Here is a 14,529-nt window from a genome sequence, read left to right as displayed (position 1 = left end):
ACAGACGAACACACACACGTTCACACACACACACACCAACACACACATATATATATATATTATATATATATATATGATATATATATATTATATATATATATATGATATATATATGATATATACAACAACAACAACACACGTTTAGACGGCATTTTCCCCGAGATCGGGGGTTGCCGTTTGGCTACCTATGATGAAACCGAAATACCCCTCGACTCCATCCACATCTGTCACTCGCCTCAGTATCACGCAACCCCGCTTTCACCCTGTCCTTCTCCACCTGCTCTCTCCATCCCAATCGCGGACGACCCCTTCCTACCACTCCTTCAACCTCGAACTCCAACGCTCGCCTAATCCCGACCCTTTCATCCCTTCTCAACACATGTCCATACCACCGCAATCTCGATCTCCTTATCAATGTCACAATGTCCTCATTCAGTCCCATCATTGACATCAGCTCTGTACTACTCCTCCTATCCTTCACTTTAACCCCACACATCATCCTCACCATAGCTCTTTCAGCCCTCTGCAGTACAGATATATATATGATATATATATTATATATATATATATAATATTATATATATACAGTAATTTATCGTTTTAGTAATATTATTTCAAAATATGGCGGTATAAATGAATTATTCATCAAATTTTAATATTTGACTCATTTATTCTTTCTTTTCTTTCTTTCATTCTTTGTATAATTTTATTCCTTCTTTCTTTCATTCGTTCATTTACTTTTTTCATTCTATCGTTCGTTTGTTCATTAATTCATTTGTTTGTTCGTTTAATTATTCGTTCGTTCAATTTTTTATTCAATTTCTTATTCATTTGTTCGTTCATTCTTTGTTTGTTTGTTGGTTGGTTGATTGATTGATTAATTGGTTGATTGATTGATTGATTGATTCATTCATTCATTTGTTTTTGAATGATTTGTCGGTTTGTTTCATTCGTTCGTTCGTTAGTTTTGCTTTTATTTGTTTATTCATTCATTCATTCGTTCATTCATTCATTCACTTTATTTTTTCGTACGATTCGCATTTTTTTTGTTTCATCCCTAGCACTTCAATCCCTGCATTTCATTTTTATTTTTGTCTCTCACTCTTTTTTTAAATATTTCACGAGAAACAATCATTAATTAATTAATTAATTAATCAATTGATTGATTGATTAATTAATTAATAAGTTCATTAATTAGTTAATCAGTCAATCGATTAATTTATCATTTAGTGAATAAATTGGTGTATATATATTTTATTTTCCTTAATTTATTTTGCTTACATGTGCAATTAGATAATTGTTTTTCAAAGCCATAATATTAACACTCTTACCCTTTCTTGTTACTGTTGTGAATTATTATTTTATTATTATTATTGATTATTATTGATTTTTCGGTCAATGTTTCTTGTTTTTATTATCGTACAATTAATGTTTGAATAAAAATTTGATTTAATCTGTTGTTAATACGACCGACATTTTATTTTTAAATAATTATATTATATTTATTAATATAACTATATTGTTTTTAAATAATAATTATACTATAATAATAAAAGCAATAAGAATAATAATAAGAAAGTTATTATTGAAATTTTAAAAACAGATGATCAGAAAACCAACACCATGCAGAGATGAGTTCTAAGTTCGTCGATAATGGCGTCTGTTTAATTAAAAAATTACACCACATACACACACACACACACGCACGCACGCACACATACATACACACACACACACGCACGCACATAAGCAGGTGGACACATAAATACACACATAGATTCATGTATACATACATACATACTTACATTGTTTGTCTGAATATTTATACATATATATATATATATATATATAATATATATATATATATATATATATAATATATATATATATATATATAATATATATAAATAGAGAAAGAGAAAGAGAGAGAGAGGAGAAAACAGAGAGAAAGAGAGGAAAAGTGATAAAAAAAAATTTTGTATACCTGGATTGGGCAATATATAATTTTGGTTTTGCAAAAAGAATTACAAGTTTTTGTCGTTCTAACTAAATTCAAAATGTATTGTAATAATAATAATTATGATAATAATTACATAAAAAGAAATTTAAAATAATAACAACAATAATAATAATAATATAACTTATTTTATTATTGTTAATTTCTAAGTTATTTACTCTTATAATGTCTGACAACGATGATAAGAAGAACCTCGATACTGAAAAGAATTTAGTGGTTCATTATTGTTGTTATTATTATCATCATCAGCATTATTATTATTATTATTGTTGTTTTTATTATTATTGTTGTTATTATTATTATTGTTATTATTATTAATATAACTATTAAAGTTCGTAAAATCAGAAAACACAGTGAGGACTCCAGAGGTAAATGTACCCGAGACGAAAGAAAAACAAACAGTCGACCTGACATCTGCTGACGAACAATTTTCTGAAGAACATTTAGAAAAATTTCTTATCTCAAAATCACCACAACCAACAACAACAACAACAAACTTAACAACAACAACAACAGATTTAACAACAGCAACAACCGACTTAACAACAAAATCAACAGCAACAAACCTAACAACGAATTCAACAGGAACAACAACAAACTTAAAAACAAACTCAACACCGGCAACAACAACAAACTCAATAACACACTCAACAACAACAGCAACCGCAACAACAACAACAACCATAATAATGATGAAAGAACAAGAGGAACGAATTCCTCTGCACATGACAACCAGCAAAACATTTCCAGTTCCTTTCACGGAGCAACTATACGACGATGATGACTTTATAGATGGACGGGGCGTTGACTCCGCATCTCGAACGGGATTGGCTAGCGAACGACGTCGGCCGTCATTAATTCAACAGTCATTGGCCAATCAGAGTAGACGATTTTCTCTCACGGCCAATAGGAAATCAGATATGGATGTGATTAATTTGGGAACAAGGTTTTGCTATGCGCTTTTTTCAATCAAATAATTCACACACAGGCACACACACAAACACACACACACACATATATATATTTCTATGTATATAGGGTCTAAGGTCTGCTGATTCAAACACGTTGTATGTTAGAGATCGGAATGTGGAAACAGCAGATAGAGATTTTGCAGTTACGTTTTCCTAACTTAGCATTAGCTGAGTTTTAGAAAAACGTTTAAAGCAGGGGTGGGCAGCAAAGCTATTTTATGCGGCCCGCGAAGCCAGACATTATGACCAAAAATCAAATCTTAAAAAATTCTCCCCCGGGTCGAAAAAATTTGCGGCCCTCACAGCAAAAAGTTTGCTGAGCCCTGGTCTAAAGACATACCTATTTTGTAACTTCTAGTGATCATGATCCTAGATGATACACACACACACGTCAAACACAAATGCACACATTCCTATTTATACATACATACATTTACACACATAACTTTCAACATGCTATCCCTTAGCAATTTCTACGAGAAGGGCGCTGATGAGAAGCAATTATAATTGGTGCTATATAAATTTAAAATTCAATATATTTTAATATTATTATTACTACTAATAATTATTATTATTATTATTACTAATCGTCATTAACAGTAATTTTCTCTCTTAACCTCTCTGAGACCTCAACTGCTAATCACTCAAACAACAATTTTGAACAAGTCTTAAAAAAGATGACAATATCAATCAATGAATGAACAAACGAACGAATGAATGAGTCATGAATGAATAAATGAATTAGTGAATGAATTAATGAATGAATTAAAAATTGAATGAATGTGTGTATGATACACACACACACACATATCAAACACAAATGCACACATACCTATTTATACATACATACACACATACATAGGTTCGCCTACACAAACACACAAATAAATGTGAAATTTAATTATTTATTAGTTAAATATTGATTAAATTTTTACTCCATTCATGGACTTCAAAAAACTTACAAATTTATTTGTTTACAAATTTTCAGCATTCGTTCTTGGATGCGCGCGCACACACACGCACACACATACACAAACATACATAAACAGACACACATACACATACAGACACATACTTAGATACATACATACCGCTGCATTTGAATGCATTTCAAATTGCTTTATAACGATGGCTGATTAGTTTTTAAATATTTGCCTACGTTTGCACACACACACGCACACACACACACACACACGTATATACATACATACACACACACACACACACACACACACACATATATATATATATATATATATATATATATATATATATATATATATATATATATGTATTTGTTTTTATATATGAATATTGCTCGTTTGTTCATTCGTTTGTTTAACTTTGGTTCGTTTAGATGCCTTTGATGATATTGTTCAATTAATCCTTGCAAAAAAACCCTTAATCGTGAATTATCATAAAGTTAAGCGCATAAAAATCTACATTTAATTTTTAAAAAATCGCAGACGACAATCGGTAAGGGCATCGACGACGTACGGGACCATTTATACACCTCTGTTTCAGAAGTTGAACGTCCTACATCGAATGAGTTTCGCAGACGTCGTCGAGAGGATAACACTAACATGGGATCACATCAATGTGTATGCTCCAGTTAAGGTTGTGATGATGATGATGATGGTGATGATGGCGATGGTGGTAATGATGATGATGATAACGGCGGTGGTGATGATTTAAGCGTATGTATCGCACATTTATATTACATCGTAATATCGAACATTCTAACCCTTTAACCGTTACTTATGTAATCGGTTAAAAGGGCCAGATCAATTTGCCCCAAGTTTTGACGTTGCCCGATTAAGCAGCTTTTAATTCTTATTAAAAGTAATTTAGTCAGCGTAATTTGTCGATTATATTAAATTATTCAGAAGGAGAAGTTGAATTTGTGGAAGCGGAACAAAAACTCAGGTTCAGTTGGTGGTGATGATGAGGATTTGAAAAATTCCCCCAACAATCCTAGCGACGATGATCCGGATCTTAAGCAAATTCTTAAAAATGGTTAGGGGAAAGATGGGAAATTTTTTTCACCAATGTTATTTCTTCGAAAATCCTTGATTCTGATTGATAACATATTTTTTTATTCATTTTATTATCTTATAATATAATATAATATAATATTATTATAATTTCAATATTGATAATAATTATCACTATGATTAATAAAATTTTTATTATTTAAAAATTCGTAATCTTTCAGTCAGTGGTGTGGTTGAACCCGGGACAATATTGGCCGTCATGGGGGCGAGGTCGGTCCGCTGATCTAAGTTTTCTTTTTCTGTGCATATTAATTCACCAATAATAAATAAACAACCAATCATATCTCACGAAATTGTGTCACACGCCGACAATCAATTCATTCACGCTAATCAACAACCAATCATATTTCATTTATCAATCCACCATCCAATCAAATCACATGAAAGTGGGTCAGGGAAGACCACTCTCCTGAACGTTCTGACTTATCGCAATAGAGGAAATTTATTAGTGTCAGGTGACGTCAGAGTGAACGGGGGCTTAATAGGAAAGGCCATGCCCAGCTTGTCGGGTTACGTTCAACAGGAAGATATATTCTTGCCCACCATCACCGTCAAGGAACATCTCTGGTTTCAGGTAAAGGCTGTTGGGGTGAATTAGAGATTAATTAGGAAACCTAGGGAAATGAAATAGGGATGTGATAAATTTTGATATTCACTTATAAGTACTATTATTCATAATTATTGATAACGCAGATTGATTGATTGATTTACTGTTGAATTGAGATGTATAAATTTTTACACACACACACACACACACACACACACACACACACACACACACACACACACACACACACACACACACACGTAGTCTCAGCTAAGGATGGATCGAGATATCCCGAAAGAAATTCGCGAGGATCGTGTGGACGAGGTGATGCAAGAAATGGGTCTCCACAAATGTGCCGACGTTCTCATTGGCAGTCCCGGCAGGATCAAGGGCATCAGTGGGGGCGAGAAAAAAAGATTAGCCTTCGCCTCGGAGGTACCTTAGCTCAAAATGTTTTTTTACTAGTTCAAATGTTTTTTTTTCTAGGTCGAAAGGCTACTTGGGTTACTACTAACCCTATTTAGGTCAGATAATGTCAACCTACATCCAAGTTTGTCAATCTTCCTGCCAAAAAACTGAATTTTATAGCAAACTTTCATTGTTGTGAACAATTTTCCTGCTATGAAACTTTTTATATTTCAAATTTTCCCGTTAAAATTAGCTTTTGGCAAGCTCATCGCGACAATTTTTAAAAAATTTTCCCGCCATTTTTAGCTCTTGACAAATCCGCCGTTATTATTTTTGGACGAGCCCACTTCCGGTTTAGATTCCTACATGGCGTACAACATTCTGATGACCTTGAAGGCTATGGCGAGTAGGGGAAGGTCATTCTTATTTTTGTTATTGTTATTATTATTATCATTATTATTATTAATTTTTGTTTTGTCGTGGAACGTAGATCGATCATATGCACCATCCATCAGCCATCTAGTCAGCTGTACGAGCTGTTCGACAGGTTGGTCATGATGATGATGATGATGATGATGATGATGATGATGATGATGATGATGATGATGGCGATGATGATGACGATATTGAAGGTAATAATGATGATTGCAGATTGCTTTTGATTAGCGAAGGTAGAGTGGCATACATCGGACCGGCAGTTGCTACTTCGGAGTTTTTTAAAAGGTTCCTCTCTGAATTTTCAAATCTTCATCGTGATTATCATCGTCGTCGTCGTCATTACAATTATCATCATCATCATCAATAATAAACAAATTATGGAACGTACATGCAATCAAACAAACATACACACATACCTACAAACAAACAAACAAAACACAACAAACAAAAATCATAAAAAAAATTCAAACCGAATTAAAGCAAGCATCCGGTACATCTCTTTTTTTATCACAGATGCGGTTACCCCACCCCGCCTAATTACAATCCGGCAGACCATTTTGTCCGTGTTTTGGCCATAGAACCAGGTCACGAGGCTGAGTCACGTGCCAAAAGTGACGTCATTTGTGACGCGTTCACGAAAACCGCGCAGGCGCAGTACGTTCGAAGGTTGATTGACGGAAGTAACTTCAACGAGGATGGAGCCATTGTTAGTGCCGTTGTTGTTGTTGTTGTTATTGTTGTTATCATTGTTGTTGTTGTTATTGTTGTTGCTGTTGTTGCTTCTGTTATTGTTGTTGTGGTGATATTAGTAGAGTTAACATAATTATAACATAATTTAACATAATTATAACAGTATGAAGAGGATTCATTCTTCAATAGCTCACCGTTAGTGGTTTTTATACAAATACATTTATAATAATATCACGTACATATATACATAGCCATACACACACACACACACACACACACAGACAAACACACACACACATACACACAGATACAAAGCTTCATGGTTCAAGCAATTTTTTACATTACTATGGAGGTGTGCTCTGAACAATTTAAGAGAGCCGGCCGTATTTAGGATTCGTTTGATGCAGATCATCGTATGAAATTATGATTATTATTATTATTATTTATATTATTATTATTATTATTTATATAATTATTATATTGTGTTAATTTTTATATTATTATTAAAATTTTATCCATTCAATCAATCAATCAATCAATCAATCAATCAATCAATCAATCAATCAATCAATCAATCAATCAATCAATCAATCAATCAATCAATCAATCAATCAATCAATCAATCAATCAATCAATCAATCAATCAATCAATCAATCAATCAATCAATCAATCAATCAATCAATCAATCAATCAATCAATCAATCAATCAATCAATCAATCAATCAATCAATCAATCAATCAATCAATCAATCAATCAATCAATCACTCCCCAATCAATTAATCAGTCCCCAATCAATCAGTCCTCAATTAACCAATCAATCAATCAATCAATCACTGGCAGGTTCTTTCCCTAATTTTTAGTTTAGTGTACTGGCAGCAACCGTACAACCAGCGGGGCGTTACTAACATCAACGGAGCACTCTTTCTGATGCAGATGCAGATGACCCTTGGCTTCATCTTCAACGTCGTACTGGTTAGTATTGCCGTGTGAAATGAAAAATAAGTTGGCAGTTGTTTGCCATTTTTTGCGGCTGTTTCGTTACTAATTGTCTTTTTAATTTTAAAAATATCTTGTTTAGTATTTCTCTTTTGTTTTGTATCTAATTGTTTTTTTAATTTTAAAAATATCTATGGTCTGTCCTAATTTATTTTCGGCTTTTGTTAGGCGCTATTTTAAAATTTTCATTGGAAGAAATAATTTTTGTAATATTATACTATTACTGCTGTTGTTGTTGCTACTGATATTAGTATGGTTATTTGAAAAAGTACATACTCATCGTCGGTTTCACTTTCTATTAATAAACTTTCATTTTCTATTTGTGAACTTTCACTTTCTATTTATAAACAATCAGCTGTTTCCGGTGGAATTTCCAATTTTTCTAAAAGAACATCATGACGGTGTATACAGAGCTGATGTTTACTTCTTGTGTAAAACAATCGTCGAGGTGATGATGACGATGATGACATTAAGGATGATGATGATTATGATGGAAGAATGAATGATTAAATGAATAAATGAATGAATAAATGAACGAACAAACGAATGAATGAATGAACGAATGAATGATGATGCCAGAATAATGTTGATGGCGATAACGCACAGATGATTGAATAATTAAAATCGAAGGAACGAAGGAAAAAAATGAATGAAGTAACGAACGAATGGACAAAATAAATGGATGAATAAACGAACGAATGAATGAATGAATAATTAAATAGTAAAAAACAATTGAAAGAAAGAAAGATTAACTAACCAAATAAATGAATGACATTTTTAGTTACCACAGTTCACTCTTCTCCCAATGGTATTCACTCTCATGATGTACTGGACTATAGGTTAACTTATGTTAATTTATTCATATTTGATAAATTATTAACGTGTTACTTCATTAGTTTATGCTAATTTATTAACTAATTATTTTAAATTACTAACTATTGTTAAGCGTAAATATTTACAAATAACCAGTGCTCCTAATTTATAATATATGCAAATCGGTGGGCTTGGTAAAATTAAATTTTATGAATAAATTAATACATTATGCTAATGATTGCAGGCTTTTACAATTCGGTAACGGCATTTTTCATTTGTTTCGCCTGCAATTTCATGGTCTGCAATGTATCCGTATCCTTCGGTTAGTTATGATTATGATGCTAATGATGTTATGATGATGATGATGATAATGATGATATGATGATGATGACAGTCATCATCATATTATTATTAAACTTAAAATCTCAAAAGCCTAAACTAAATTGCTCTGATGATGTTAATAAATTTTATCTTATATTTTCAGTATTAATTAAATAAATTTGTTATGTATACTTGATTACTTCGCAAAATTAGCCATTCATATTTCATCAACCAATCACAGGCTACCTTCTGTCCACTGCCTTTAATAACACTGCAATGGCCATTGCTATTGGTCCGCTATTTATAACTCCCTGCATCATGATTGGTGGATTCTTCGTGAACGTCGTGTACGATTTGAATTATTTTTTAATCGATTTTAATAAATAAGCAAACAAATTAACTAATTAGTTAATTAATTATTTAATAAAAATATGTAAAAATCATTTTGATCAGCTCAATTCCTGTATATTTTATATGGTTAAAGTACGTATCATGGTTTACGTATTCAAATGAGATACTCATCGTCAACCAATGGTCGCACGTTACTAATATTAGTAAGTGTTTGTGAATAAATTATTATAATTAGGAGTTTATTGATTTAGTTTAGCGCCTGATTTTGCAATTTTTATAATAACTTTTGAAATATTTTTCATTTAAAATTTTAAGTTTTATAAAAAGTTAATACTAAATTTTTTTGTCTTACCCTGATTAGCTTGTGAGATAGAGTTCGAGGATGGCGCCAGTTCCGGCAGATGTTTCAGGGATGGGCAAGACATCATTAAATCTCTGGGATATGATGAGGTAGTTACTTTTATTCATTCATATACTCATTCATTCATTGCTCTATTTATCTATTCATTCATCAACTTATTCACTTTTCCATCCATCCATCCATCCATCCATTCATCCATCCATGTAAATACGCGTGAACCAACGCGTTACACACATAGCATGGGACAGGCTTAACCATTGCGCTATCTCGACACCCATAACAAACTAATAATGATGATAAAATAATTGTCAAAGCAATTAAAACAACCATAATTCATAATTACAACAGAAAAACACGACCTTCGATTTCATGATTCTGCTTCTTCTAATGATGGTTTTCAGGCTGTTTGCTTACCTGTTCTTCCTCATAAGGGCTAGGAAGTCCTATAAGATGAATAAAAATGCGAAGAGATGACGACGACGATGATGGAGACGGTAATGATGACGGAGATATTGATGATGATGTTGTTGTTGTTGATGATGATGACGACGATGATGTTGTTGTTGTTGATGATGATGATGATGATGTAGTTGTTGGTGATGATGATGATGTTGTTGTTGATGATGATGATGATGTAGTTGTTGGTGATGATGATGATGTTGTTGTTGATGATGATGAGGAGGATAATGTTGTTGATGATGATTATGATGATGATATTAATGATGATGACGATGACGATGGTATTAATGCTGACTATGTTGAGTCATATCAACTCGAAACATTTGAACTTACTTAAAGAATCCATTGATTAAATGTATGATATAAAACAAATTTTGGAATATAATAAATTATTGATGTTTATTTGAACGGCATTGTTTTAATCTAACACAACAAATAACATTAATAATAATAAAAATTATAATAATATCAATAACAATAACGTTGACAAAAAGTTTAAATTTTTAGTCACAAAAGAAGAAACATATGTAGTTGATTAAATTTGATACGGGCGGTTAATGTATGTGTGTGTATGTATGTATGAATGAATGAATAAATGTATGTATGTATGTATGTATGTATGTATGTATGTATGTATGTATGTATGTATGTATGTATGTATGTATATATATATATGTATGTATGTATGTATGCATGTTTATATAGTATATCATACATGCAAAACCATTCGTCAAAGTTTTGAGTTATGAAAAATTCATAAAAGTATGATAAGAAACACACACACGCACACACAGACAAACAGACACACACATTCACAGACAAACACACACACATACACACACGCACACACAAACAAACAAACACACACACACTTACACAAACACATACATATATATAAACTTCTCTCTAATGAAGATTGCATAGTATAGCCATTGTCATCAAAATCTAGTTGATCGCTTCATGTGTAAGTATTAGTAATATAAATTAACTTAGGATTTTATAACTAAACATTCATTTACTATAATTAATTAAAAAACGAGGTTGGCTAATTTGTTTATTTATTATTATTATTATTGTTGTTGTTGTAGCTATTGTTGTTTTAATTGACAGTTACGTAGTTGTAGTAGTAGTAGTAGTAGTAGTTGTAGTAATAGTAGTAGTTGTAGTAGTAGTTGTAGTAGTAGTAGTAGTAGTAGTTTTAGTGGTGGTAGTAGTAGTAGTAATAAAATTATTATGATTTATGTATTATGTTATCATTTAATATTCAAAGAATGCCTAAACTTTCACAATTAGTGTAATTTTAACACATAATTATTTTAATAATAATAATAAATGAATAATGTAATGTGAATAATACAAATAATAAAAATATACAATAATAAATAAATAAATATGATTAGTAATAAATAATAATAACATTAAATGATAATAATAATAATAATAATAAGAAGAATATCTTTGACAACATCAAACATTGTTTTAATTTTTCAACGTTCCAACAATTTCATGTAGGCTGGTTATGCTAGTTAATGTCATGAATTAAGTGCAGTTGTTTCGGTGAGGTTGTCAGTATAGTATCAACAACAACATCAACAACAACATCAATAACATCATCAACATCAACAACAACATCAACAACAACAACATTGATAACATCATCAACATCAACAACAAAAACATCAACATCAACAACAACAACATCAATAACAACAACAACAACATCAACATTGATAACATCAACAACAACATCAGCAACAACGTCAATAACAACAACAACAACATCAACAACAAAAAACATCAATGGCGGATGGTTTGTGTGTTTTTTTAAATTTCCCGTAAAGAATTTTTATATATAAAAGTTATTATTATTATTATTATTATTATTATTGTTATTATTACATACAATTATTAGTTACTATACAATTATTTTGCATCAACATACGGCACATTAAAACAAAAAACAAATTCAACAACAAAATCCGACAAACCAACCAACAAATTAAAATCAGAACTAAAACAACTCAAACTATTAGGCCGTAACAACCACAATTTCGACACACAAATTATCACGTTAAGCCGTCAAATAAGAGCAAAAATATCGTCATCAAAAGCATCAAAAATTGGGAAAATACTCGACATCACAAGCCAATTAAAAAATAAATTTTGGCCAACGTGTGAAAAACTACTCAAACCGACGTGTAGTTTGCTACCTATGTTTAACGTCGAAAAATGTAAAGAGTTTTTCCACAACATTTTGAATGATCCATGTCCATGCCCATTGAAAAAATGCCCAATACTCCGCACAATCCTTCATCAGTTACTGGTTGAATGTTGGAAAACATCGTCGATCCCTTCCTGCTGGAGAAAAGGTCTGACAACTTTAATTCACAAAAAAAGTGACGCCAGCGACCCATCAAATTTCAGGCCAATAACACTTCAACCAGTATTCTATAAAATCTTTTCAACATTCATTAACAATAGAATATACAAATATCTTGATCAAAACAACTTAATCAATAAAAACATACAAAAAGGATTTTTCCCCAAGGTTGACGGTGTAGCTGAACACACGCAACTACTAACTCATCTACTAAAAGATGCCAAAAGACACCAGAGAACAATCATTGTCACCCTCGATTCGGCATCGACTATGGCCATTTTAAAGGAACGGATAGCCGGTTATTTCAACTTTTATTTGTGCCATCACTTTTTGTTCAAATTCAGACCAATGATTGTCGATTACTGTAAGAGGAAAATTTAATTTTGGCTGTCATAACTGTCAAAACATGTTAATTTAAACGAGAGATTGAATATTATCTGTATATAGAATAGTTTTATGGAGCAAATAAAATTTCGTTTCGTTTCGTTTCGTTTCGTTTCGTTGGCTAGAGATTAATAGACCGTTTTTTTTACAATAGCATGTTTTTCATTTTAGAAAAATTTATTTTTCAAAATTGCGGGTTTAGTATTCGGCTTTTAGGTCGAATTCACTATTCGGTGCATTTCTAGTATGTAAATGTATATCTGTAGGTATGTTTGTATATATATGTGTGTGTTTGTATGTCTGTGTGAGTGTGTGTGTGTGTGTTTGAATGTATGTGTGTATCTTTTTAAATATTAGTAACTTTTGTGGTTTTAAAAGTTTTATTATTATTATTACTCGTCATGCAAATTAGTCTTTTTTTTGTTTAACAATTATTTTTATTTTCACTTTTTGAATTCTAAAGTTCTGCTTTATTCAAATTTCAAAAAAATTGATTCAGAGGTTGTGGTTGATGATGATGATGATGACGACGACGATGATGACGGTGATAACTATGTTGGTGACGAAGACGATGATGATGAAGATGATGAAGATGATGATGAGGATGACCATGATGGTGAAAATGGTGACGACGATGGATGATGATGACGATGACGATGACGATGATGATGACGATGATTATGACGTCAGCGATCTAAATGTCAGACCTTCTAATTTTAATTACCCTGATTATAGCTTGCCCGTCTTTATGTTTATGTAAAACAAGTCTAGATAATTGCTATACTAATTTATTCAATGTTAAAAATTATAGTAGTAGTATTAATAATAACAATAATAAAATTAATTGTAATAATAATAATAATAATAATAATAATAACAATAATAATAATAAACCACTAGCGGCATCATTATTATTTTCGTCATCATCTTAAATATTGATGTAATGTCCTTGATGTTTATATCATTATTATTATTATTATTCATAATATCAAAACGTGTGTGCGTGTGTGTGCGTGTGTGTTCGTTGTGTGTGTGTGTGTGTGTGCATGTGTGTGCGTGCGTGCGTGTGTGTGTAAAACTTTTATTGCAGTGTAGTATGTAGGCATTATGCAAATTTGAAAAGCTGCATGACATTTTTTAAAGAGAGAGAGAGAGAGAGAGAGAGAGAGAGAGAGAGAGAGAGAGAGAGAGAAAGAGAGAGGTGGTATTTTATTCAAATAAGTATTTCCTTAACTGAGTGGAGTCTTTGGATTAAAATATTCAAACCATCATCGTCGTTCTCATCATCATCACCATCTTCGTCATCATCCCGTTATTTCGACCAACCAAAAAAGAGA

At 31.7% G+C, this 14,529-nt stretch overlaps 1 protein-coding gene across 1 annotated transcript; it reads left to right on the top strand.

Moving 5' to 3' along the window:
- Window positions 1-2,706: 2,706 nt before the first annotated feature.
- On the top strand, window positions 2,707-5,640 carry HELRODRAFT_168730 (hypothetical protein; the record flags this gene model as incomplete). The annotated part of the gene is made up of 5 exons (XM_009014594.1): window positions 2,707-2,963; window positions 4,455-4,605; window positions 4,875-5,004; window positions 5,204-5,252; window positions 5,430-5,640. The coding sequence occupies 5 exons, from the start codon at window positions 2,707-2,709 to the stop codon at window positions 5,638-5,640; spliced, it is 798 nt and encodes a 265-aa protein (XP_009012842.1).
- Between the last annotated feature and the right edge of the window lie 8,889 nt (window positions 5,641-14,529).

This window comes from Helobdella robusta (genome assembly GCF_000326865.2).
Source record: "Helobdella robusta unplaced genomic scaffold HELROscaffold_14, whole genome shotgun sequence".
Lineage (NCBI taxonomy): Eukaryota > Metazoa > Annelida > Clitellata > Rhynchobdellida > Glossiphoniidae > Helobdella > Helobdella robusta.
Note: the sequence above shows the minus strand (reverse complement) of the source record. Positions and strands in the feature narration are given on the sequence as shown.